Source organism: Polyodon spathula, chromosome 19 (assembly GCF_017654505.1).
Source record: "Polyodon spathula isolate WHYD16114869_AA chromosome 19, ASM1765450v1, whole genome shotgun sequence".
NCBI classification, from domain to species: Eukaryota; Metazoa; Chordata; class Actinopteri; order Acipenseriformes; family Polyodontidae; genus Polyodon; species Polyodon spathula.
Genome location: NC_054552.1, coordinates 10,099,156 through 10,123,481, shown reverse-complemented (window position 1 = coordinate 10,123,481; position 24,326 = coordinate 10,099,156). Strand labels below are relative to the sequence as shown.

The following is a 24,326-nucleotide window of genomic DNA, read 5'->3' as shown; positions in this document are numbered from 1 at the left end:
GGCCCCTGGAGAAGGAATTCCTGGGAGGTCAGATACATCTGCAGACACAATTGTCTGGTTCACATAATCTCATGACTTTACATGGGGGCCAGCAGGCTGTAAATATGAACCATGAGGAGGTAACCGCAACACGTTCAGAGGCAAATTCTTTGTGCTCCACAGCATAAAAGCAGCATGCATTTTTTGTGTGTTTGTTTTTTTTTTTTCTTTTAGTGAATAATCTAGAGAGTAGAGATCTTACCTTGGAAGCTGACTTGTCAAAATTCGAACTGGGAGGTTTCCTTGAACTGGAGTTAGAGGATTTAATTAACATAGCTAAAGAAAGATTTTTTTTAAGTATTTTTTTTCAATAATATACATTTTATTATAAGCCATTTACTCCAAAGTGTCATTAGCACCATTTGTTCTGAAAGTAGGAAAAAAAAAAAAAACGCCTGTTGAATTTACAAAACTCTTATTATTCTTATCTCTAGTTTTGTCACATTACCATGCGTAGTTCTCTTTAAGTTAATTTGGAACGCCCAATTATTTTACCCAAATGTTCTCCCCAATTTTTAGAATGGCCATTGTTATAGCAGTCTGTTGTTGAATAACTTATTTAGTTGAAGTCAAACAAGCAAAGACCAAAGCGCTTGTCGCATAATAGCTATCTTCTTGTAAACTGCGCCCTGTAAATATTACAGAAATAGATGACTTGTCATTTAAGGAGTTAGCCGTAATAAGGTAGTAAAAAAGAGCAAGAGCTTTTAGATTAATTTAATCATTCAAAACCCACGCTGTCTTTAACTGGGTTACAAATGGACAAGTCTGCTGTTATTATTTATATTGGAAATATCATCTTGTAAATTCTGCCCTGTAAGTAAGGACACAATAGAATATCAGGTCTATTAGGATTGAAATGGTAGCGCTAAAGTAAAGTGGCATGAAGTCACTTTTTATAAAAGCATGCAAAGAGCAGGGGGGCCGAGAAAAACGTCATGCTTGATTTGGAAGTTGGCGAGCTGCTAGCACCGTGAAATCTTTACAGAACGCAGACAAGAGAAGAAAGAGAACCACACTGGAAGCCATGGCAATCCAGAGTTATCAGTCTGAACTCTCTGGGCTTTGCAGACAGTTCCACGGTTCATCTTTAGTTCTTGAGGTTTATTATGCCAAGGCAGTAAAAGCATGACACCGAAAATGGAGAAAATAAGAACTATGTTTTTTAAAACCACTATTGTAAAGCTGCCTTCTCCTGAGCTCATTACATTGAAACCACACAGATAGGAGGGACTCTAATATCTAAAGCATTGGATGAATTAAATAAGGGAATAAACCAGCCACATGGCTTGGTAGCCTCGGAACACTTGACTACTAATGCTGGCCTCAGGGAGGATTCCTTCGGTAAGCAGGTGATGCTGCTTAATTATTATATATTTCAATCGCCACAATCAAACTTCAAAGGTTTATGATGCTGTTTCCATGCATGTTTGGTAGTGATGTCCAAAAATGCAAATATAATATCACACATAACTAATGTCAACTATAAGGTCAACAGTAATTAATAGTACACTGTTGTACGACTGCAAGACATTGTTATTTTTGGACCTTAAAGCTTTGCCAGCAAACTTAATAATTATACTGTAAAAGTAATATATATGCTGTAATAGGTATGCTCACAGTATAGACCTCTGGTTCCCAACTCCAGTCCGAAGGGAATACTTCGGGATTTGAACTCTACTCTGCTATCGTAAACTCAATAAGAAAGCACAACTCCAACTAACAGACATGGGTCACTTGAATGTTTTGTAAAGCATACACAGTGAGCTAAAATAAAAGCCATATTCCCTGTAAACCAGCTGGTGTGTCTTAGTGTAACTATCTTGCTGCTTAAATATCTTCTAATAATAATAATGATTTCAAAGCAGTCATAAGAGATTTACTAGCAGACCAAAAATGCATCATGCTGTCTGGATTTGTTCTTATAAAGTGATATAGTATAGTTTTCATGTGTTGTGCCTAAGAAGCTAGTAATAATTCTCAGTACATGCTGTGCAGTTATAGTAAGTTAATATGTTGTCTATAGGGTTCCTTTTATTGTATAAAATATGTCAATTTTAATGATCTAACCAGTGGTGGATCTTAATACCACCACTCTGTATTAATCCTACTAGTGTTTTCCCATTGATCAACATCACTACATAGGCTAACTTGCACTTCTAGGGTCACTGTCATCTTTCCTGTCAATAACCAATCGGCTGCTTTCCCTGCTGACTGATATGCTTTCAATCAGCTTAACCCAGAAGACATTGGAGTGAAATGACCAAGGAAGTAAAGCAGTAACAGACTCCCTGGAAAGGAAGGCAAGCAAACCGAGAGCTTGGTGTAGTACCAGATGTGTTTTAAAATTAAATACATGTTTACTGTAACATGTGTTTCTGTACAGATTTCAATTTGAGACGTATGTAGCTAATGGAAGATTTATACAATTGTTTTGTTAGCTACAGCTATATCAATGAACTAAAGAAAATAAAAAAATAAAGAATGATAGCAAAGCTTTTCTCATAGCGAACAACATAAAAACCACCATCATGATTTCATAGTTTTACAAATAGCAAGCCAACTTCCAAATCAAGAATGAAATTGCAAGGGCTCCCTGGGTGGTGTGTAGAGTGAGTCATGCAGTCGGGAGCGCAGGTTGGTGTCGTGGCTGTGTGAAGCCAGTGGACTTCACTGGGGATTCCGGAGGGTGTTGCACTGGCTTCTGCTTTTTTAAGGTTTAATGATAACATGCATTATGTGATATAACACTTTCTCTTGTCTCTTTCCATCCAGGTGTGGCTTTGTTCATAGCTCAGGATATCCCGGTGCACATTTCCATCGACAGTCGGAAGCACTTTTGCTTGCAGTCCCCCCTCAGCACTAAACTGGTGCCACTGCAGTACATGGTGTGTGTCGGTAACAACATCAAAACTGTCCACCAAGAGGTCGGGAGCCAGCTCTCAGAACTCCCAAGAGAGCTGCCAAACACACACATTTTACGGTAATAAAATACACCAGAATCACCACAAAGGCCACCTTGTGACACCATGACTTTTCAATAACCTATATAAGGCTCTTAAACAGTTATTGTACACTGTGACTGCATATGTCCTTTCGATGCAAAATTATGTTTTAGATACAGTACAATATGTCCCTTATATGCACAGTGTTTATTAAAAATTAGTTTTCCATGGTATCATGTTTTATTAATACATTGACCATACCTTTATGTGATTACCCATGCTGGTCTGTCTTTCTCATGCTTTCACATTGTTTTAGTGCACTTTGCTGTGCTTTTACCATGGTACAGGTTTTCTCTGTGAAGTATTTCTGTACAATTATTAATATAACAAATAAAGCTAGTTTAAGACATCAGTATTATTGACTACCTGCTGCACAGAAAAAGATTTTTAGTTGCAGACGTATATTTTTTATATAATCCAGGATGTTCAGTGGTGATGTATGAAATTCCTCAAAGAGTGTCCGGCATACATTTTCACATGTTGCTTTACAAACATTTTAAAATGCTGCAAGGTCTGGAAACTAGCTGAAAGTTTTCTGTCTGCTGCTCTTAATATACTGTCTCCTGACGAACCTTGGACGATAGCATTCGCTTTTGACACTTGTACATTTCTATTGCGGTTGGAACTGTCTTTGGAACATCTGCGGTCTCCTGTTGACTCTTGTTTTTTTTTTTATAATTGGAAAATAAGGAATGGAAAATCTGTTACCGCTTTTAAAAAAGCAGACGTATTATGGAATAATCTGATAAGTGATCTTCATCTCTTTGGCATGCCTCTAACATTCATATTTTACAATTGGAATATCTGTATGTTTATTATTTATTTATTCATTTATTTCGGTACCAATCAATGACAATGAGAAAACTTCTCTGCACATTTTACATAGGCTAATGCTTATGCTTGTATTAAGGAAGATTAAATAGTATTCCTTTCGTAAGTAAAGAAGTTACAGCATTTCATTTGATCACAAAAGGAATACGATTGAATCTTATTACACTTTGATCCATGTCTCAGCCTATACTGTGTTGACCCAAAAAAATAAACTCCAGCCAAGATCAGCAAATAAATTAGCCTTCATAAAATATGCAGTTATCTGATTTAGATTGGTGCTCATGCTCATTGATTGGTACCTTAAAATGGAATAGGCAGGACTTTTCATTATGCAATTATCACGTTTAACAGGTTCTTTTCTGTCTTAAGAGATACCCGTCAGCTTACAGCACATTAAAGAGGGGATTTGGAAATGCAACTATTCAGAAAAACTTAAAAGGGTTTGCCTATGTGGATTTACCATACCTAATAACAATGTCTGAAGGAAATTCCTGTTTCTGCAGTCAGGGCAGCTCCTAAACAAAACACAAAAGCTGATTAGTGGGCTTCATTTATTGCACACAGTCAAAAGATAGGACATTTAACACATTTCATCACCTTTAATAGTAATAGTTTAACAGTAGAAAGTGGCTGAAAAAGTATCTATTAATCACGGCACACTAATTAAAGCATAAACTGCAATAGAAAAAAAATATAAAGAACAAATACCATGTCACATTAAATGGTAAGAAATGTTATATTTTGAAAAAAATAGGTTCTATGAAGTAACCATTTAATAAATAGAAATATTGAGGTATGCAATGTTTTCGTGCAGGAAGGGCCTGGTTTGCAGACTGGACACTGGAGGATAGCATAGAGGTAGAGCAAGAGAAAAGATGCAGTTAGGCAGAAAAGGGACTCGAATTTGATAACATTGAATTGATACTGTGTAATTTAATAAGTATACTTGCTGTGTAGAAATGAAATTACAAAGACAATAAGATCATTTATTGACAAATAAAAAGTTTTGAAAGTAAAAGATGCCACTCTGAATATCATCATGAGTGTCTGCATTTATTTGCAATATGATATTAGATCAAACATTGCCAAAGTGAAAATAAAAACCATAGAGCTTCCCTGTAGCTTGGAAGTTGGAAGTTATTCATAATATTCACAAGGACTTAAAAATATGGTCACCTTAATCTGAGTTAATAATCCTCTGTTGATGAATTTTACATTGTCAGCTTATAGATAACCAATTAAACTGTGCCTGTTTACTGTCACAGCCTGCTTCGCAGGACAAGCTTCACACAAAAATGTCACATTTGTCTACTATTAAAAAGTCTTCAAAGTTGTGTAGAAAACGTCATAATAACGCTTGGCCTCTTCTTTAAACTTTCAAGGTTACCTTTCTGGAAGCTGTTGGCAAATGCAGATTCTGGAGCAAAGGTTGAACGAGAGTTAAGAACATTCTTCAACCGATTAAAAAGACACCAACTGGGGGAAGGTGTTGTTAGTATCAGTGAACATTCCACAACAATTCTTTATGACATGGTAGGTGGGATTTTTATTTATTTATTTATTTATTTTGGATTTTTCTACAGCATCAGTTCAGCCCTGAGGATGTCCTGGAGTGTTTACCCTCTAATCACAATCATTGTAACACATAGTGGCAAAGTGGTTTGCGGTGTGCAGGTGTAGAGGTGATGCGGTACTCAAGTAATGACATCAGAACAATGTTCATGGTGCAATGATGATTTATTTATAATCCAAAGTCACTTGACAACTTTAAATAATAATCACGGCAGTACACAGCTTTGTGTACTGCTCAGTAAATTCCACAGTCCCAGAATAACTATGACAGTAAATTCACAGACAGAACACACACGGTCACAAGTGCAAAGTGAGTGCTCTTTAAAAAGCACCAATATTTGAATAAAAACTTGAGGTTAATAATGTGATAAGCATGTGAATACCATACCTGCTAATGAGGGTTTTTGATATTGGTCAGGCACCAGAGATCCTCAATCCCACAATGTAAAGCCAGCAGAAGTAAACAGGTTTGCTTTTTCTCTGTTTATGCCAATGACCTTCCCATGCCTAGCTTGTTATAAATTAATCATTAGGCCCAGGTCATTTGTGCCAGAGTATTCAAAGCAGTGGCATCTGTTTGAAAGGCTTCCAGACCATGAATCACACAGTCCTCAGTCCTCATGCCTCTTAAAAAGTTTTAAAAGGAGTTATAGCTAACTGTACCTGTCTCACCTGTTTTACAGTGTCTAAAATGTAGTGCTTATTGAAAATTACCACAATCTAAAACTACATAATTTTATAGAATTTAATACAGCAGTTCTCTTTTACAAAGCAGGATAGTGTATACTGTATTATTATTACTCAAGTCAGTTTTATACTTCTTGAGGTGCAGATCCTTCTATAACTGACCTTCAACTTTAGCCAAACATGTTTTCTACACACTATATGTGTATATTACAGTCTCTTCAGGGCCAAAAAGTACCACCTGTTGTTGCGTGTGCTTCAGGTCGAACGCATCACAGAGAGTAAAACTTGAAGATGTATATTGAGATTAGGACAGAAGTTCAAAAAGTGTTGACCAGGTTCGCAAATCTGCTGGGAAAATTTGTAGACAGTAGACTATGGACAGAAGGATGGTATAGTAGGGACATTGGTCGAGGTTTATACTGCTATGTATAATGGTTAGATATCAGAAAGTTATTATTGGTTACAGTAGAACCAAAAACCAGAAGCCAGCTCCCCACAGTAAATGACACCGTCTTCACACTGGCACGATTGTTGTCCCTACGAGTGAGACAAGGGGCAACCTGAGGTCTGTGCCAATTCCTGTCTGTTAGGCCATACAATATCACATATTCGCAGGTTGCAGCTGTGTTATTAAATTAGATTTGGCAAACAGACTGCCTGTTTCAGTCACTGACTTTACAAAGCAAATGGCTTGGTGAGTAATTGAATCCTCTGGCTAATGACAATCCCAGTGCAATATGGGAAGCCTTTTAAAAAAAAACACTGTAGTGGCTAAAGGTTATGCATGTACAGTAAGATAGTCTTTTACGTCATACTATTGGTGCAGTTGGCATAGCAGCTTCTACTTGTTCGTACTATTGTAGTTTTTCTCACACTTATAGATGAGGTGTAACAATAGAAAAAGTTCTGGGATCAATCAGAAACCAGTTGCCCCCTCTTTATCCTAACTCTTTTAGTCGGTTCTTAAAACATCCCAATGACTCATCAGCAACAGGGAGGCTTGGTTACGCATTCTATGCTCTCATCACTTTCTGTGTTAAGTCTTTCGTACCGTGTATCCTGAGCCTCTCCACTCCTGAGTCTCTCCAATTGCTGTACAAGTCCTGGAGTTTCCACGCATTCATATTGAATTGGTCTTCCAGGCAGGTCTGAAATACTAGGGGATTATTTCCTCATGTAGTTTCTTTATAACGTGGAACCAGGCCAAGAGCAGGTTCGCCCTGGCTTGCTGGTGTGGCTTGGCTTGAATATCCTCATTTATAAAGTAGGGTTTACATTAGTACACTGTGTTTGTAGACTCTCAAGGAAATCTCTGTATTTGCTGTAAGCAGGTCTTGAATCATTTTTTATTTCTTATTAATTTTTCTGATAAATGTAACCTTATGTTGCGTATCAGATTAAGTTATTTGCGCTGTAGGGAGATGATGAAGAGATGTAATTGCCTATTTTAAACTGAACTGCACTGTACGACCTGCTAGGAAAATGATACTTCTTGCCAAGTGTAATTTTTCTTCTTTTTCAGGTTTTTTTTTTTTTTTTTTTTTTGCTTAATACTGTCTTGTAGCAAAGTGGTAATGTGTATAGCAGGTGCAGTCCTGATCCAGTAATCCAAAGAACAAACAAACAGCAAAGTACGGATGCAATGGGTTGTTTTATTTTTATAATCCAATGGTCTGATGACGAGCCAGTAAATAATACAGAGCTTGCAATACACAACAATGTGTATTGCACAGTGGTGAAAAGGGGTTGCAGTTTCTTAAATAACAAGCACAGAACTTAACTCACACAATTAGACACACACACGATCACAAAGTCTAAAGTGAGTGCTCTCAGTGCTTGTGGTGAAATACAATACAGTCCGTTCTATAGTGCTGATAACAATGTTTACAGTGACGGTAGTGCAGTGTTGATCTGGTTTTGTGCTGGCCCTTGGCGACAGCTCCGGATTCGTGCTTAGCCGTCTAGTGATCACAAAACCCAGACAGTTACTAAACAGACAAAACAAACAAAACGCTCACAAACTCTTTCTTTTATTTCTCTCTTTATTTAGGGAAATCTCCCAGTCCTTCCAGTTCCTCATATATTTAAACCAAGCAAAGGAAAAGATTAACAATTCTCCAGGCCCCTATATGCTATCACGCATGACCCCTTGGTAAACGATTGCAGCTGCCTTTATTGCTTGCAGCTTCTACCTCGTTTACCTTCCAGGTCAATACATTCCTGCAATGGAGTCTCACCTTCTTCCAGGCTGACTGACTTCTCGACCCTGGAAATGAACTGTCAGGCCAGCCCGTCCAAAGACTTTCCCTTTCGCTCCTTCGTGCTCTCATAGGTCGGGAGGGAGATTTCCAACCAGAACTCATTATATTTCCGTCACATGTCTATAAAGATATTTTTTAATGATTTGCTTTTAAAATATGCATTAGAAATTATTTTTAAAAAATCTGGCATATAAATATATTGATTGCTTTGTACCTTTGATTTAACTCCGGAATAACTTATGAAACTATCTAAGTTACTTTGTATACAGTATATTCGCATTATGAACTAGTGAACCATGTAGTTGCTGATGGTTGCCACAGGTTTGCTTGATTCCCTGTGATAGACTTCCTGCATCTAGATGTTCACGTTTTTATACTTGATGGATGCTACAGTTGGACAATAATGACATTTTCAATTAACAATCATCAGCTAAAAGTGACCACAATACTTAAGATTATCTTAAAAAATATTCTAACTTGCAGAAAATAGGATGACACATTTTCTCTCATATACTTTTTCATTGCTTTTCCCTGTCAGCTTTTCGCTTGTTGGCTTTTTAAAATGCATACCACTGTTCTCTCCCACAACATAGGAACAATAAATAATCAAGACTTAGCATTATCAGTAATATTATCAGTTATTGTTCCAACCCTTATGGATGCTTTGAAAGTTTATGATTGTCCTTTTTTAGATTCATTCTCTGCCATGTATTTTTTTTTTTTTTTTTTTTAACTTTTTTAATTTTTTTTTTTTTTTCTTTTAACAGGACAATGAATCTTTCTACGGCAGGAAAAATAGTACTTTGAGACACACCAGGGACCTCCCACGTTTTAAACTTCTAAACATTTCCATTACTTTATCTCCGTACACAAGCGTTGATACAAGGCAATTCCAAACTTCACTGCAAGAGGGACGAGAAGACTACTGGCTCAGCCTTCCCTCCAAAACAGATGGGTATCTGGTAATTATTAAGTAGCCTCTTTCTGTGTCTCTTCGCATTTCATGGTACTTGTGAGATTACTGCTCATGGAAGTTGAGACTGACAATTGTACTGAACTGTGTTGGAGATTTTATGATGTGGATTTGTGTCACCTGGGAGCCAAGGTGAAACCACCAAATGTATTGTATTTGATAAAAGGAAGGGCAAATATATGATGTTCCTACAAAAGAAATATATATGTAAAAAACAACATTCCAAAAAAGACTATAAAATCAGTGGAATTCAAAAATCTTTGAAGACATTAAAAAAGACCATTAGTCAAAACATTTCTCATTGTCTTTAAGTTTCTTTTTGGTATTTCTAAATTCGGCAAATATTTAATGTTTTATTGTTATGGGTGAACACTTACTGTAACTGTATGATATCTATGTCTTTCAATTTCATCTGCCTCAGATAGCTACTGCTTGAAAGGTACCATGTTAGGCGTACTGTGAAAGGAGCTATATAAAAATAAAGATTATTATTATTATGTTAGGAAAATTAACTCAAATGTAGATTAAATGCCGTTTCCATTTTCCACATAGAGATTTATTTATGTTAAGACAGTGTTTGCTCGAAAGACTCTTAAGAGTTGTACAACTCTTAAGAGTTGTAGTTGCCACTAATAGTGCTTCCACTGGCCCAGGCCAGAGCAGGTACTGTGGGCACACATTATATATTTATTTATTTACATTTCCGCTTATCCTCCCAACCTCCAGAAGGCGCTAACATCCCACGGTCGACACCATATGTGAAAGTTAACTCCCCATGGAGTAATAACTGAACTTTCTATTAGTACTAACTAACATTGGATGGCTAAGCTGTTTACCGATAACAAAACCTTTACAAGCACAAACAAAAACAAGGTTACACACTACCTTTCATTTTAAGCCACACAGGTCTCTTCACACTCAGCCTCTTTCCTTCTCACAGACTGCATTGAACAAACTGCTAATTACAGACAGGTGATATCAATTAAATTAAACACAACAACTAGAAACAGTAATTTATTACACCTGTGGCTTTGCAAACACCCACAAGCACATGTATTTGTCAGGGGCAGAAATTAACCCTATCCCTGCCAACCCCCAACCCATTTTTCCCAGGCAGAGATTTGCTCTACCATAATAGGTTGTAAGACATTCTTTATTATTAAGATGATTATTATTCCATTTCAGGCCCCACTGCTCACCAAATGGAAAGGAAAGTTTTCTGTCAAGTTGAACATAACGAATCATGCTGCAGTGAACTGGTTTCTGGACAAGGTGAGCAGCTTGCAGGCGAAGCTGGGGGTTGAGTACATCACCTTGGAAGGTGGGGAGGGAAACCCCTTCACGGAACAGGCCCTGGAGCCTCCCAAGACCCTGGCCGGGGATGAGTACATTGGTCTGTTTGCTGAGATTGCTGCCAAGATAGGGAACTCATCAATAATAACGGCTGGGACGAGGTAAGTTTAAATAGACCCTTAAAACATATTGTAGCTTACCGTGGTAAAGCATAGCAAATTGATACTGAATTTCCATGTTTACAAATAAAATATTTTTCTATAATATTGTGAGCATCTATGTTTCAAATCCATTGTTTTTGCCCATACTGGTTAACTGGGGTATGTTAATGGTTATACTATGAGATGTAAGAAAATAAGGCCTAGATTCTTAATATCTATTGAGACCCTGAGAGTAGAATTACCAGACATGACAAACCATTTGAAATCACAGAAATCAGGATTTATTATTGACATACAGTTAGAATTATACAGAGAAATTCACTACTACTAGAGTATATGAACTAGCTCATACAGAGTAACAGATAATGTAAAATACTTGGCTATTCGCTCTGAACAGTTGATAATGTCATCCCCTCTCCTGCCTTTTCCAGCTGTGAAGAGTGTATCATTGTAAGGCACACAAGTAATCCAAACCGTCACCCCAGCTCACACAAGATATATTCTCCAACCCCCACCCTCAACTTGCAACAACACATACATTCCTCAGATACAGAGAGAGAGAGAGGGAGAGACCTTAGCCCCCCCCCCCCCCCCCCCCATAGAAACCATTACACGTATTAAACTAGTTCAGTTCTCAGCAAGAACGAGTGAGTCAATTAAATGTTTACTAAAATGTTTAAAGGTACCAGGTGTTGCAGGGATTACAATGGTATCTCAATGTTGGATCTTATTGCTTGTCACTAATACCCCTTCTCCACTGGAACATCCGACCCCTAACGGCTCAGTACGGTACAGATGGTTTTCCTCTGGATATTTGTCGAGCCGAGCAAGAACCAAACCATGAAACTCTGGCCTCACAAGACTTCTGAATCCGGCTGCGAGCCGAGCAGAGCCAGGGGCGGGGTTAAGGATTTTCATGATTACGTTGCATCAGTCAGTGCACCCCAGAAAGAAAAACAACAAACATGGAGGGTAGTGAGTGTGATGAGAGAAAAGTACAGCCTTGGAACACTGAGGAAGTGCAGGCTCTAGTTTCTCTGTGGGCAGACAGAAGTGTTACTTCAAGATTAGGCAAATGGACTTAAACCGCAGGTACAGTACACTAAATTCAACTCACACTCAAACACAAAATTCAACCAGATTTCTCATCCTTGACATTTATTATATTAATATAAAGAAAAACAAAAAACAATTCTAAACTTATTTACAAAAATAGTCAAACAAAAACTGTACAGCTGTACAATACATACACAGCTCTTGTGCCGTTTCTTTTTAACTAGAAAAAACAGCAACTAGCCTTAAATGGGATATCTTTGGCAAATCATATTTTTAAAACCTTCTTTTTTTCCCCTTCAACATAACTAATTTAACTTAAGTCGATATAATCAGTAAAATTTGTGGATTATTAAGAAATTCCTAAATATATTTACAAAATATGGCGATACAAGATACAATTGTATTGTTGGTCTATTAATTTTTGAAAACCATTTGTTTGCACATAAATCAATAATTAATAACAACTGTCTTTCACTGTTATTCGTTCGGTGTGTGACATCAGTAGCATGGCTCTGCTCTGCAGTGGAAAAACAACCCAGGCTCCTCTTAACCGCTCTGTGAGGGCGCAGTGCGGCCCTGGTGCGGCTCGGTTGTACAGTGGAAAAGAGGCATAAGTGACCCACAACCAAAATCTTTCCTGAAACCTTCACCTCAACAGACCAATCTCCTTTACAGTGTGTTTGTCACTAAAAATGTCACTAAAATCTCGATTTTTTTTCCCCCATTGTTTTTGCAGATCAAACCATTTACCGCTGTTTGTTCGAATGTCTCCCCATCAGTCAGACTGGAGCTACTCGGGCATAAAAGGCATTATTCCTTCCGTTCTTCACTACAGTCTTCTGGGATACAATTTCTTCATACCTGATGCAGTAGGTAATAATATAGCTTAGTGTTTGTAGTCATATAGGACATGACGGTATTGTCTTAATAATGCTTTTATGTAGAAGGCCAAACTACCATGAACTGGTATATTCCCCATATTCACCTAATTAGTCAGTGGTATTTTAAAAAAGGGTCTGTTAAAAAAAATAATCCATTTGGAACATTCTGGAAAGGACTGGATTGATTTTTAAATAAAGTGTATCCATTAGGCAAATTGATTGAATTGCCTCGTATTTATTGAGACAGTTTTGAAGTGAAGTAGAGACAGGGAGCAATTTACATTTTTGACATTTGATAGACAAGGGGCCCAATTTATCCATTATGGGCAACATTTGCCTGCTTGTTGCCCATAGTGGAAAATACAGGCCCAGCAATTTTCTAAAGCTTCTTAAGACCGAAGATTGCACGCCAACACCATTTTTATCGGAACCCATTCAGATAATAATTTGATTTCATGTGTAATATCTGAGGTTTCTAAAAAGTACCTGTGGCAGGCTGGCGAGTGGATAGAGGCCCAGAGACAGACTGCAGTTCAAAAAAATAACTATTTTATTATAAATAAAACACAAAATGAAAGGGCACAAGGGCCAAAACAAAACAATTTAAACACAAAGAAAGACAAAAAGCAAAATTTACAAAAATAACAGTTTCCAGGCTGGGCAATGCCTTCACTGGATTCAAGTTTTCCAAACAACCAAAAAACCCCCAACCTGCTTCCTCAGCTCCCTCTCCCCCAAATGAGAAGCAGAGGCCTCCTTTTATATCAGGTGGCTGGGCGCTGATTGATCGTTAATCAACCTAATCAACTAATCAACCCCAGCCACCTGAACATAATAAACCCAGGCAGGTAGGGGAAGTTAACCCCATCCCTGCCAATTTAAAGGGCAGAGCTTTGCTCTGTCACAGTACCTTATTGTTTTTACTGCTGTTCTTTTTTCATTTGAGACATTTGAGATAACCCTGTCATCCTGTTACAATAGTATTTGTTTAATGACAGTACTTGGCTAGCCGACCCATGGTCTGTTGCCCTGTACTGTATGAGCAGAGCTGATTGGATAGAATCTCATCCCCTAATTCTGGCAAACACTGCGAGACATTTCAAAAACAGAAACATTTGCTTGCTGCTCATACATTTGCAGTTAGTAACATTCTCACGAGCGTGTGGTTTCTCTGATGAGTTATTACTTGTTTCTCTGTGCTGCTTCCATCAAAATGAAAACTGCTTTAGCTGTTATAATGGAACTACTCCTGGCAGTTGATGAGTTAATAATACTGAGATCAGCATAAGACCTGTACTTGCCTCTTGACTACAGCACTTGCTGTTTAGCTGAATGGTCTCCTATTTCAATTTATGGTTTGAGGTTGGTGTCCAGCCCTTGCCTTTCCATTCCATTCACTGGGCTGAGATGACAATTGTATTCTGTTCTGAAGCAAATTGAACTGGCAAACAAGTAAATTAACCTGCTGAAAAAAAGATTCTGTAGAAGCTGTCAAAGCTGGAGTATGTAGTCAGAATGATAAGCAGGAATAGAACCTAACATGTGACCCGCGGCTAGTACTGTTCTACATTACAGAGCTGTATTTATATGTAGGCTCGTCATGGGGAGAGCCCAGTCGCTATTTTGTGCGGGTGTGTACAGCTGGGACACGGAACAGGAGACACGTTGCCAGGCAACCAGTTGAGCAGTTAGGCTCACTCGGAGCTGAGCTGATCAGGATGGACCCGATTGGCTGAGGGGCATTAAAACTGCAGCTGTGCTGTTTGTTATCATAGCCTAGATTGATATGTAGTTGAACTATTCATATCAGCATGACTTTTTAAAAACATAAACAATATAATAACTAGCAACTCACTTAGAAACCATCGATATAACAATTGGCAATAACATGTGTGTGGAAAAAACTGCAAACTTGACCATGGCCAATATTAAACACTGTACTGTAGCTGACTAGGGGGAAGGGGATTGTTGCAGGTAATGCACAGTATATTAGTTAAGTTGTGGGACAGAAAAAAAAAAAAGATTTTCCATGAAGATTTGAATATTAGAAATAGTCTACAGTCAGGAAGTTGTCTGTTGAAACCAACCCAGTCTGAGAATAATAACGACTGACTTTGTGAGGAGAGCACTGACGAAGAAGACAGCATTAGCAACCCATAACTGAAACTGTAGATGAAGCTTGTGTACAATATGTTTAATGTTTAAAATAAATTGCCATGGAGCCAAGAATCTCTTTTTTCCTTTCAATAATACATTTAAACCCACAAACCAAGTTTCAAAAGATTACTTTATGCACCAAACTAAATGTCATTATCAACGTAAAACTCTGTTTAGCATCAGTCTTAGTACAGCAGAGAGAAACCACACTGGAATGGCACAGACCTGACCCTATCCAAATCAGAACATTGAACAGCAACTGGATTTGATTATATCCATAGAAATTAACCACCCCTACCTAAATTCAAGTGTAAGCTTCGTGTTGGGTTTTATAACTAAAACTGTAAAAAGCAACTTATAGCATTATTAGATGTTTCCCCAGAGTCAAAGTGGCTTCTGTCTTAAACATAACCATCAAAGTGCTTCAAATATTGATGAATTTGACAAATACTACAGGTTTAGTGAAATGTTCTAAATTCCAATAGTGTAGAAGTGTAGCCTAACCCGAAATACTTCTCACAAAGCAGAGACAAGAATGAACTTTGATGTCTGATACTGCAGAATACATTGTCAGTTGAAAAGACAATCATTCAAATAATTGCCAGAGAGCCAGTGAAAAACACACTGCATCTCCAATGTGTTCTTATCACTGGGAAAGCACAACATGCTGTGTGATTATCTCAGAGACATTGTCTACTGTAATGTAATCTGCGTACATTGAAAACGGGAATGAATCGGGTGGTTTAACTCCCATCAATTCACGTATTGTTTAGGTAGAGTGGTAGGCATTGCAAGGGTTTCAATTTGTGCAAAGCTTCATATGATCTATTTTACATTACAACCTAAAATAACTACAAACAATATACACATCACTTGGAGAAACTAAAAACTATAAATCATTCCAGCATAGACAAATGTTAGAAGAAGGTGCTATTAAACAAATAAGTCTCAAGCTATTTATAATGCTTATGTATAGTAATAATATATGTATCCATATTTTCAAACACTCAATCATGCTTTCTAAGGTAAAAATTAAAAGAAACTCAAGTCAAGATGACAGACATTTAGCCTTGAACAGTGTATTGACTTTGTTTCTCATACAAATATATTTCAATCACTCAAAATAGATTAATGTTTTATTCTCTCTGTTTCAGGAGGTTCCCTGTCAAGTGAATTTGTAACTGATGAGGAGCTGTTTATCCGTTGGCTGCAGATTGTGACCTTTCTCCCTGTCATTTCCTTCCGGACGCCACCCTGGGTCTGTGGGGATCGGGTATGTACAATGACTAGACAGCCATCAACTGGGTGATACCTTTGAATAGCAGAAAGCTAGGTGAAGAACAATAAATACAGTATGATCATTGTTAGCTGTAAAATTACCCAGGTAAACTTTTGTAAGTGTAACTGAGCAATGATTCCAAACTGATCCATCCTAGTGCATTGATAAAAAGGGTTATTTTATTGGACATTTCTACAGTAGTAATGTTGTTTGTTATTGGTTGGTAGCACCCAGGCACCTCAGATGTCTACTGATACTGCATTACATTTTTTTAAATTATTTTATTAAATTGTATTTAAAGTTAACTGAGAATCTGGAATAATTACTCACAAAGACCAAGGTCTCATGTCCACTGAATTCCTCAGATAAGACATAAAATAGATAAATACATTTAAACTGTTTATTAATTCTCATTCTGTCCTCGTCTTTGACCAGTTGAAAAGTGCACTTATTTCTATCCAACACACACAAAGCAACAATATACAGTACTTGCCTTTTGTTTACCTTGAATATTTTCATTTTTGCATATGAAGGATATTTCTGTGAGTTAATATGAAGGAAATATATAACTTACCTTGTTTCATTTGTTGTTTTAGTTGAGGCTTTCTGTTAGTTTTGGAGTGAGGTCACATGACAAAGGGTGAAAAATAATCTTCAAAATACTATAAATAAATGTAAATACACCAGTTTGCTTGGTAATTGTTTGTTTAGGATGAGATTTCTTGCAGATTTAATAGGGATTACTTTTGGATGGTTTATAAAGTGTCATTCTAAGAGATTTTGTTTAAAATGTTTTATTTAAAATAAATGACTTAAGACCTACCCTATTAGATCAGGTGCCCAAATATGGGGTATAACAGCAGGTGAATGTCTACAGCCAGTTAGTACCTCCAAACTCATTGAGGAGGAAACAGCACAGCAGATGAGTTGGATTGTATTAGGGTTAAGTAGTTTCCTATGGACAATGTCTTGTGTATTGGGACTCCTCTTAAAGAAGAAAATGTTCACCTGTTTTTTAAAAGAGGAGCTACAGAGGAGAATAAAAACATTGCTTTCTTGACAAGCTCCTCGGTCTGTATCCTTACATTAGGGTATAGGACAGACCCCACACCAGGGGGTAGGCAGATCCTAATACAGTGGCAGGGCAGTGCATAGAATGAAAGCTGTTGATATGTTTGGCCCCGGGTTCTTTGGTATCTGCTTCAGTGCACTCGAAGGTAGTTTTTCTGAACCATGTGTGAGTAATTGTTTGGTTTCTGTTCCACATCACCTGTGGTTATGCGCACATCTGTTTTACGTTAGATTGTATTTTTCATTTATGATCATGAATTTTGTGAATAACGAGAGGAATGATAATGATTTTGAGAATGATGTTGGAAAAATGCTTTGTTATGGCAATTGAGGTTTCCATTTTTAACCTGACAGGAGAGTGATGGGCTAAAGAGACAAGTCTTTTTCTAGTTAAGCGCATAAGCTCAACTTTTATGGCAAATATGGATGCAGTGCAATGTGTGGTGAGCAGTACAGTTAAGATAAACTAACTAGTACCATTACTTCTTCAGTGGTTCAAATTCAGATTCCTTATTAATAGGTAGAATCTGGTGGGTGGTATACAGTTTTAATTTTGGTTCCCGCTCTGATTTAGTATTTAGATTTTCTATTTCCCAATATCTGAATTTCCATGGCTCTCTCTGGTCCAATTACTAACCAGGAAGTGCTTTGCTTCAACGATCTGCCTTTCTGTCATGCTGCTCTCTGCTGGCAGATGAGGTAATAGCATAGAAGCTCTATAACTTCTTCAAAAGGATCTGATACTTTAATAATAATAATAATAATAATATATAATAATAATAATAATAATAATAATAATAATAATAAAAACATTGGACCCTTTCATACCAAATTTCTGAACAGATCTTCAGAGCAGCTGTAGAAGCATTTAGACAATGGAAAAGAAACAAATGTGTTGGAACTGTTTAGACATCTGTGCACTCCACGTTATCAGAAAACAGGACTTTTTGACTCTACATGCCTGTGGGTCAGTCCAGTGGTTGCTATAAGAACATAAGAACAAAAGAAAATGATGAAACATGAGAAGGCCATAGTAGCTGATTGATCCTAAAACTTTCAAGTCTGGTCTTAAAGGCTTCCAATGATTCAACAACTTGGCTTGGTAACCTATTCCATTATCTTACCACACTGTGTAAAAAAACAGACTCCTACCCTTCCATGTCTATCTCCATATCTTCCAGTGTTCAGACCAGCACCAGACGTTTAGATTCTTTTAACAGGACCATTAAGAGTTTTTTAGTACACCTAGCCAAACCAAACATTTAAAGTATAAGGCAATACACCGAACCTCATATTGAAATTGAAAAATTCTTCTAGTCAAAACATTTGCCAAAGAATGTTAATATATTTTTTTGGTTCTTGCCATGAGGCTGTTGATGTTACCTTATCGAAAGGTAGTTCCCTTTACTCTTTGCATTTTCAAAATGGATAGTGCATAGTGCTGTCTGATGATCAAGTGAGGTAACCATATCTATGATCTATGAGTCCAGTATGAGTTTGAAATGCTGTTTAGTTTAGTCAAATTTCCATATTCCATTGTTGCACTCATTTATTGAGCTTTAGCTATTAAAGTTTCAGGCTCTTGAAAGATTTGAAATAAAGTAAAACAGAAGTATTTTTTGCTTTTCCATCCAAATAATCTGCGCTGATCCAAGATAATAAATGAAACTGCTTAATATTGTTTAAAGTAAGCTGCAACGGCTTATAATTAGGGCCTGGCAATCTCTTAAAAACTCCAGATGGTTTGAAATTTTTCAAATGGATTGTATTATATTATTCTTGCAATCTACTTAACTCACTTTAGCTTAGGGCAAGTAATGAGAATGTGAGCCTTAACAGTAATATTCCATTTCAATATGTCTCAGCCTCCATGAGAGCTTCTTCTCAGCTCTGTAATGGAGCTCACCTCAATCCTGACCTGAACACCCCCTGCCTGCCGTTCAGTCCTGGCCTCCCTCAAGCACACAGTGGAAATTGTGCCAAATTGGGAGATGCTTTGTGAGAGCAACTTTTTTTTGTGTGTAATAGAATAGCTGGTTTTCAAATAATCTTCTATAATATATTTCATGTTTAAACATCAAACTGTATCAGAAACTACTACTCCAAAAGGCTAGGTAGCAAGTAAAACAAAAATAGGCAACCACCATTGAAAAGGACTGTTTCAACTCCAAACTAGCAAACTGCACTTTTCTGTCTGCATTAGAGAGTATCAAACCAATACAATATACTAGTGATGGTTCGTCAGGGTTACAGCATCTTTACCTGGCTACATTCAAGAAAATATATGATACTGTCCTAGCAGTGGGGATGAGCCTTGATGGGCCACACAACCTCTTCTTGTTTTCAATAGGCTTGCTCACTCTTTATTTTACATGGCCATTAGGATGTTTATTACCTGTTAACAACAAGCTTACTAACATGTATTAGTCTCAAGCTATTTATAAGTAACATGGTAACGCTTAAAATAAAGATTGAATGTTGGTGTCATTTCAAATTAGAAATCGTATTTTTCCTTTTCATAGTTCTGATCGATGCAGGGCTATCCTCCACCAACTAAATTGTTTCAACCTTTATCATTAATTTGCTGAGTAAAAAAAAAAAAACTGCTGAGGATGATGTCGTGGGATCTGTAGAATCCTGTGGTTGAAATTCACATCGCAGCGGAACTAATTTGTATTCTCTGCAACGCAAAAAAAGCCTTTTTTTCTTTTTTAGGAAAGAGTCGTTTAATGTTTTACTGTAATAGGAGGCTAGTGAAGATATTCAGTTAGCGGAATGACCCTTACAGAAATATGACGCTCATTCCTCAGTGTTTGGTGAAGCATCTGTGATCAAGGACCAGTCCCTACGGCATGTCACATCAGAGGAGCCGCTCACTCAGGTGAGCAGGGAAATCACTTCAACCCTCTTGTTGAGGGGTTTGTGGTTTTTGGAGGTCAATTTGTTACTCTATTTTAGCCCACTTAAAGTGTGGTGACTAGATGAAAATCCTTTACCGGTGTCAGTGTGTGAAGTCTGGAAATCTAGACAGTTTACAGCGAAAACTGTTGTGTCTCCATTGTACAGTTCAGCAGTACATTTAATATAATGTAGTTGGCTACGCGACCCTCATTAAGTGTTAAGATTATATAAGGGACCTTAAATATTTAGCTCACTAAAAATCTTGGATATATAATTATTGCTTTTAATAAGCAAGCCGTCTTACAAGAACATTAGTGTGTTTAGATAATATATTATATATATATTATCGCATATACATCTATATTATATATATATATATAAGATATCTATAATATATATATATATATATATATATATATATATATATATATATATATATAAATATATGTATTATATATAATATATATATATATATATATATATATATATATAATGTATATATTGCTATGTATATTTGCGTGACACCCCTCGTATATTAAATATCTTTGTATGTTTGAAAAGGTAATCATTCCCTCTGAAAAAAAATTAAATGCAGAATGATTGGGTAGGTTATTTGTTTTTCATTGGGGTTCTGCAATGACCATACAGAAATAACTTTTTACATATTGTGGCAGGCTGGCGAGTGGATAGAGGCCCAGAGACAGACTGCAGTTCAAAAAAATAACTATTTTATTATAAATAAACAAAAATAAAGTGCACAAGGGCAAAATAACAGATACTCAAACACAAATAAAGCAAAAACAAAACTCACAAAAATAAAGTTTCCAGGCTGGGCAATGCCTTCACTGGATTTAGAAAATTCAAAAAAACACAAAACAAACACCAACCTGCTTCCTCAGCTCCCTTCTCCCCAAATGAGAAGCTGAGGCCTCCTTTTATATCAGGTGGCTGGGCGCTGATTGATCGTTAATCAACCTAATCAACTAATCAACCCCAGCCACCTGAACATAATAAACCCAGGCAGGTAGGGGAAGTTAACCCCATCTCTGCCAATTTAAAGGGCAGAGCTTTGCTCTGCCACACACCTCCCCCCATGTACAACGTACACCGGCCGCAATCGGCCAACTCCCCCCTTCCCCCCCCCCCCCCTCCCCCCAAGAGTCCAATTATGTCCCTTGGGTGGGCTGTTATGGTGGGTGGTGGTGGGCGGGGTTGATGTCGGAGCCCCCAAGCCTTCTTTGGTTGAGGGGGCCCCGAATCTCCAAGGTAGCACGGCGACGGCGGCCCGGCTCCCTCTGGTGGCGGAGGCGGCGGCGGCGGCCCGGCTCCCTCTGGTGGCGGAGGCGGCGGCGGCCCGGCTCCCTCTGGTGGCGGAGGCGGCGGCCCGGCTCCCTCTGGTGGCGGAGGCGGCGGCCCGGCTCCCTCTGGTGGCGGCGGCGACGGCGGCCCGGCTCCCTCTGGTGGCGGAGGCGGCGGCCCGGCTCCCTCTGGTGGCGGAGGCGGCGACTGCGGCCCGGCTCCCTCTGGTGGCGGAGGCGGCGACTGCGGCCCGGCTCCCTCTGGTGGCGGAGGCGGCGACTGCGGCCCGGCTCCCTCTGGTGGCGGAGGCGGAGGCGGCGGCTCCCTCTCGGGCTCTGAGAGCGGCGGCGGCTCCTCCCTCTCGGGCTCTGAGAGCGGCGGCGGTGGCTCCTCCCTCTCGGGCTCTGAGAGCGGCGGCGGCGGCTCCTCCCTCTCGGGCTCTGAGAGCGGCGGCGGCTCCTCCCCTCTCGGGCTCTGAGAGCGGCGGCGGCTCCTCCTCCCTCTCTGGCTCTGGGAGCGGCGGCGGCTCCTCACCCCTCTCTGGCTCTGGGAGCGACGGCAGATCCTCCTCCCTCTCTGGCTCTGGGAGCGACGGCAGCTCCTCACCCCTCTCTGGCTCTGGGAGCGACGGCGGCTCCTCACCCCTCTCTGGCTCTGGGAGCGACGGCAGCTCCTCACCCCTCTCTGGCTCTGGGAGCGACGGCAGCTCCTCACCCCTCTCTGGCTCTGGGAGCGACGGCAGCTCCTCACCCCTCTCTGGCTCTGGGAGCGACGGCAGCTCCTCACCCCTCTCTGGCTCTGGGAGCGACGGCAGATCCTCCTCCCTCTCTGGCTCTGGGAGCGACGGCAGCTCCTCCTCCCTCTCTGGCTCTGGGAGCGACGGCAGATCCTCCTCCCTCTCTGGCTCTGGGAGCGACGGCAGATCCTCCTCCCTCTCTGGCTCTGGGAGCGACAGCAGCTCCTCCTCCCTCTCTGGCTCTGGGAGCGACGGCAGCTCCTCCTCCCTCTCTGGCTCTGGGAGCGACGGCAGCTCCTCACCCCTCTCTGGCTCTGGGGACGACGGCAGCTCCTCACCCCTCTCTGGCTCTGGGAGCGACGGCAGCTCCTCACCCCTCTCTGGCTCTGGGAGCGACGGCAGCTCCTCACCCCTCTCTGGCTCTGGGAGCGACGGCAGCTCCTCACCCCTCTCTGGCTCTGGGAGCGACGGCAGCTCCTCACCCCTCTCTGGCTCTGGGGACGACGGCAGCTCCTCACCCCTCTCTGGCTCTGGGAGCGACGGCAGCTCCTCACCCCTCTCTGGCTCTGGGGACGACGGCAGCTCCTCACCCCTCTCTGGCTCTGGGAGCGACGGCAGCTCCTCACCCCTCTCTGGCTCTGGGGACGACGGCAGCTCCTCCTCCCTCTCTGGCTCTGGGGACGACGGCAGCTCCTCACCCCTCTCTGGCTCTGGGGACGACGGCAGCTCCTCACCCCTCTCTGGCTCTCGGGAAGGCGGCTCACCCCTCTCTGGCTCTCGGGAAGGCGGCTCACCCCTCTCTTTATTGGAGTGACCGGGGCATCTCCCATGTCTACCGCCAGGTAATTAACCACCATGAGGGCAACCTCTGGGAAGGATGCCGGGTGGTGTTGTTCCTCCCACTGTTCCCACCTCTCCCCATCTCGACGCCACAGCGTGTTGATAACTATGGGGAGATCGTGGACGAGGTCTGCCTCAGGGTGCATCAACCAGTCCCAGATCTCCTGGGACGGTGGTGAAGGTGGTGGTGCTGGAGGTAGTGGGGTGGCCCCTGATGCCCGGGGTGAACACGGCACCTCTTCCTGGGCCTGGTTGTAGGGGCATCCTGCCCAGTTGTGGCCGTCCTCCTCACACCGGCCACACCAGTTTGCCGGTGGCACGTCTGGGCAGGACCGCCAACGATGGTCCTCCTTCCCACACCAGGAACACCAGGGGAAGAGGCTGGCCGGGTCCTCCAGCGGTGGCTGCAGCAGCTTACATTTCTTCAGCTGCTGCTGCTTTTCCTGCCTTTGCCGCTGTCTGCTCTTCTTTCCCATTTTTTTTTTTTTTTCAAAAAAAAAAAAAAAATTATCCCAAAAATTCCACAAAACAAAACAAAAATACTGCTCTGAGCCTCTAGGTGGCGCTATCCCACTTCTGACACCAAATGTGGCAGGCTGGCGAGTGGATAGAGGCCCAGAGACAGACTGCAGTTCAAAAAAATAACTATTTTATTATAAATAAACAAAAATAAAGTGCACAAGGGCAAAATAACAGATACTCAAACACAAATAAAGCAAAAACAAAACTCACAAAAATAAAGTTTCCAGGCTGGGCAATGCCTTCACTGGATTTAGAAAATTCAAAAAATCACAAAACAAACACCAACCTGCTTCCTCAGCTCCCTTCTCCCCAAATGAGAAGCTGAGGCCTCCTTTTATATCAGGTGGCTGGGCGCTGATTGATCGTTAATCAACCTAATCAACTAATCAACCCCAGCCACCTGAACATAATAAACCCAGGCAGGTAGGGGAAGTTAACCCCATCTCTGCCAATTTAAAGGGCAGAGCTTTGCTCTGCCACACATATATTAAAAGCAATATATGTTACACTTATATGCCTCTTACTGTTCTTCATTTGGTTGTTATGTGTTTACATTTATGTTCACATATAAATTATATGTGGGCTGGTTATAAACTTGGCCAGATTTTATAGTATTTTTCATATAAGGATTTTATGTGTTAGTATATGTAACATACAGTGTTCTCTATATGTTTTATATTATATATATATATATATATATATATATATATATATATATATATATATATATATATATATATATATATATATATATATATATAT

At 39.9% G+C, this 24,326-nt stretch overlaps 1 protein-coding gene across 1 annotated transcript in view; it reads left to right on the top strand.

Moving 5' to 3' along the window:
- LOC121294259 (SITS-binding protein-like) overlaps window positions 1-24,326 on the top strand; it is a 46,533-nt gene that overhangs the window by 10,809 nt on the left and 11,398 nt on the right. Inside the window, exons 3-8 of the mRNA XM_041217819.1 lie at window positions 2,815-3,022; window positions 5,258-5,408; window positions 9,163-9,357; window positions 10,554-10,822; window positions 12,615-12,751; window positions 16,071-16,189. Of these exons, the coding sequence (XP_041073753.1) occupies window positions 2,815-3,022; window positions 5,258-5,408; window positions 9,163-9,357; window positions 10,554-10,822; window positions 12,615-12,751; window positions 16,071-16,189 (1,079 nt within the window). The remainder of the gene's footprint in view (window positions 1-2,814; window positions 3,023-5,257; window positions 5,409-9,162; window positions 9,358-10,553; window positions 10,823-12,614; window positions 12,752-16,070; window positions 16,190-24,326) is intronic.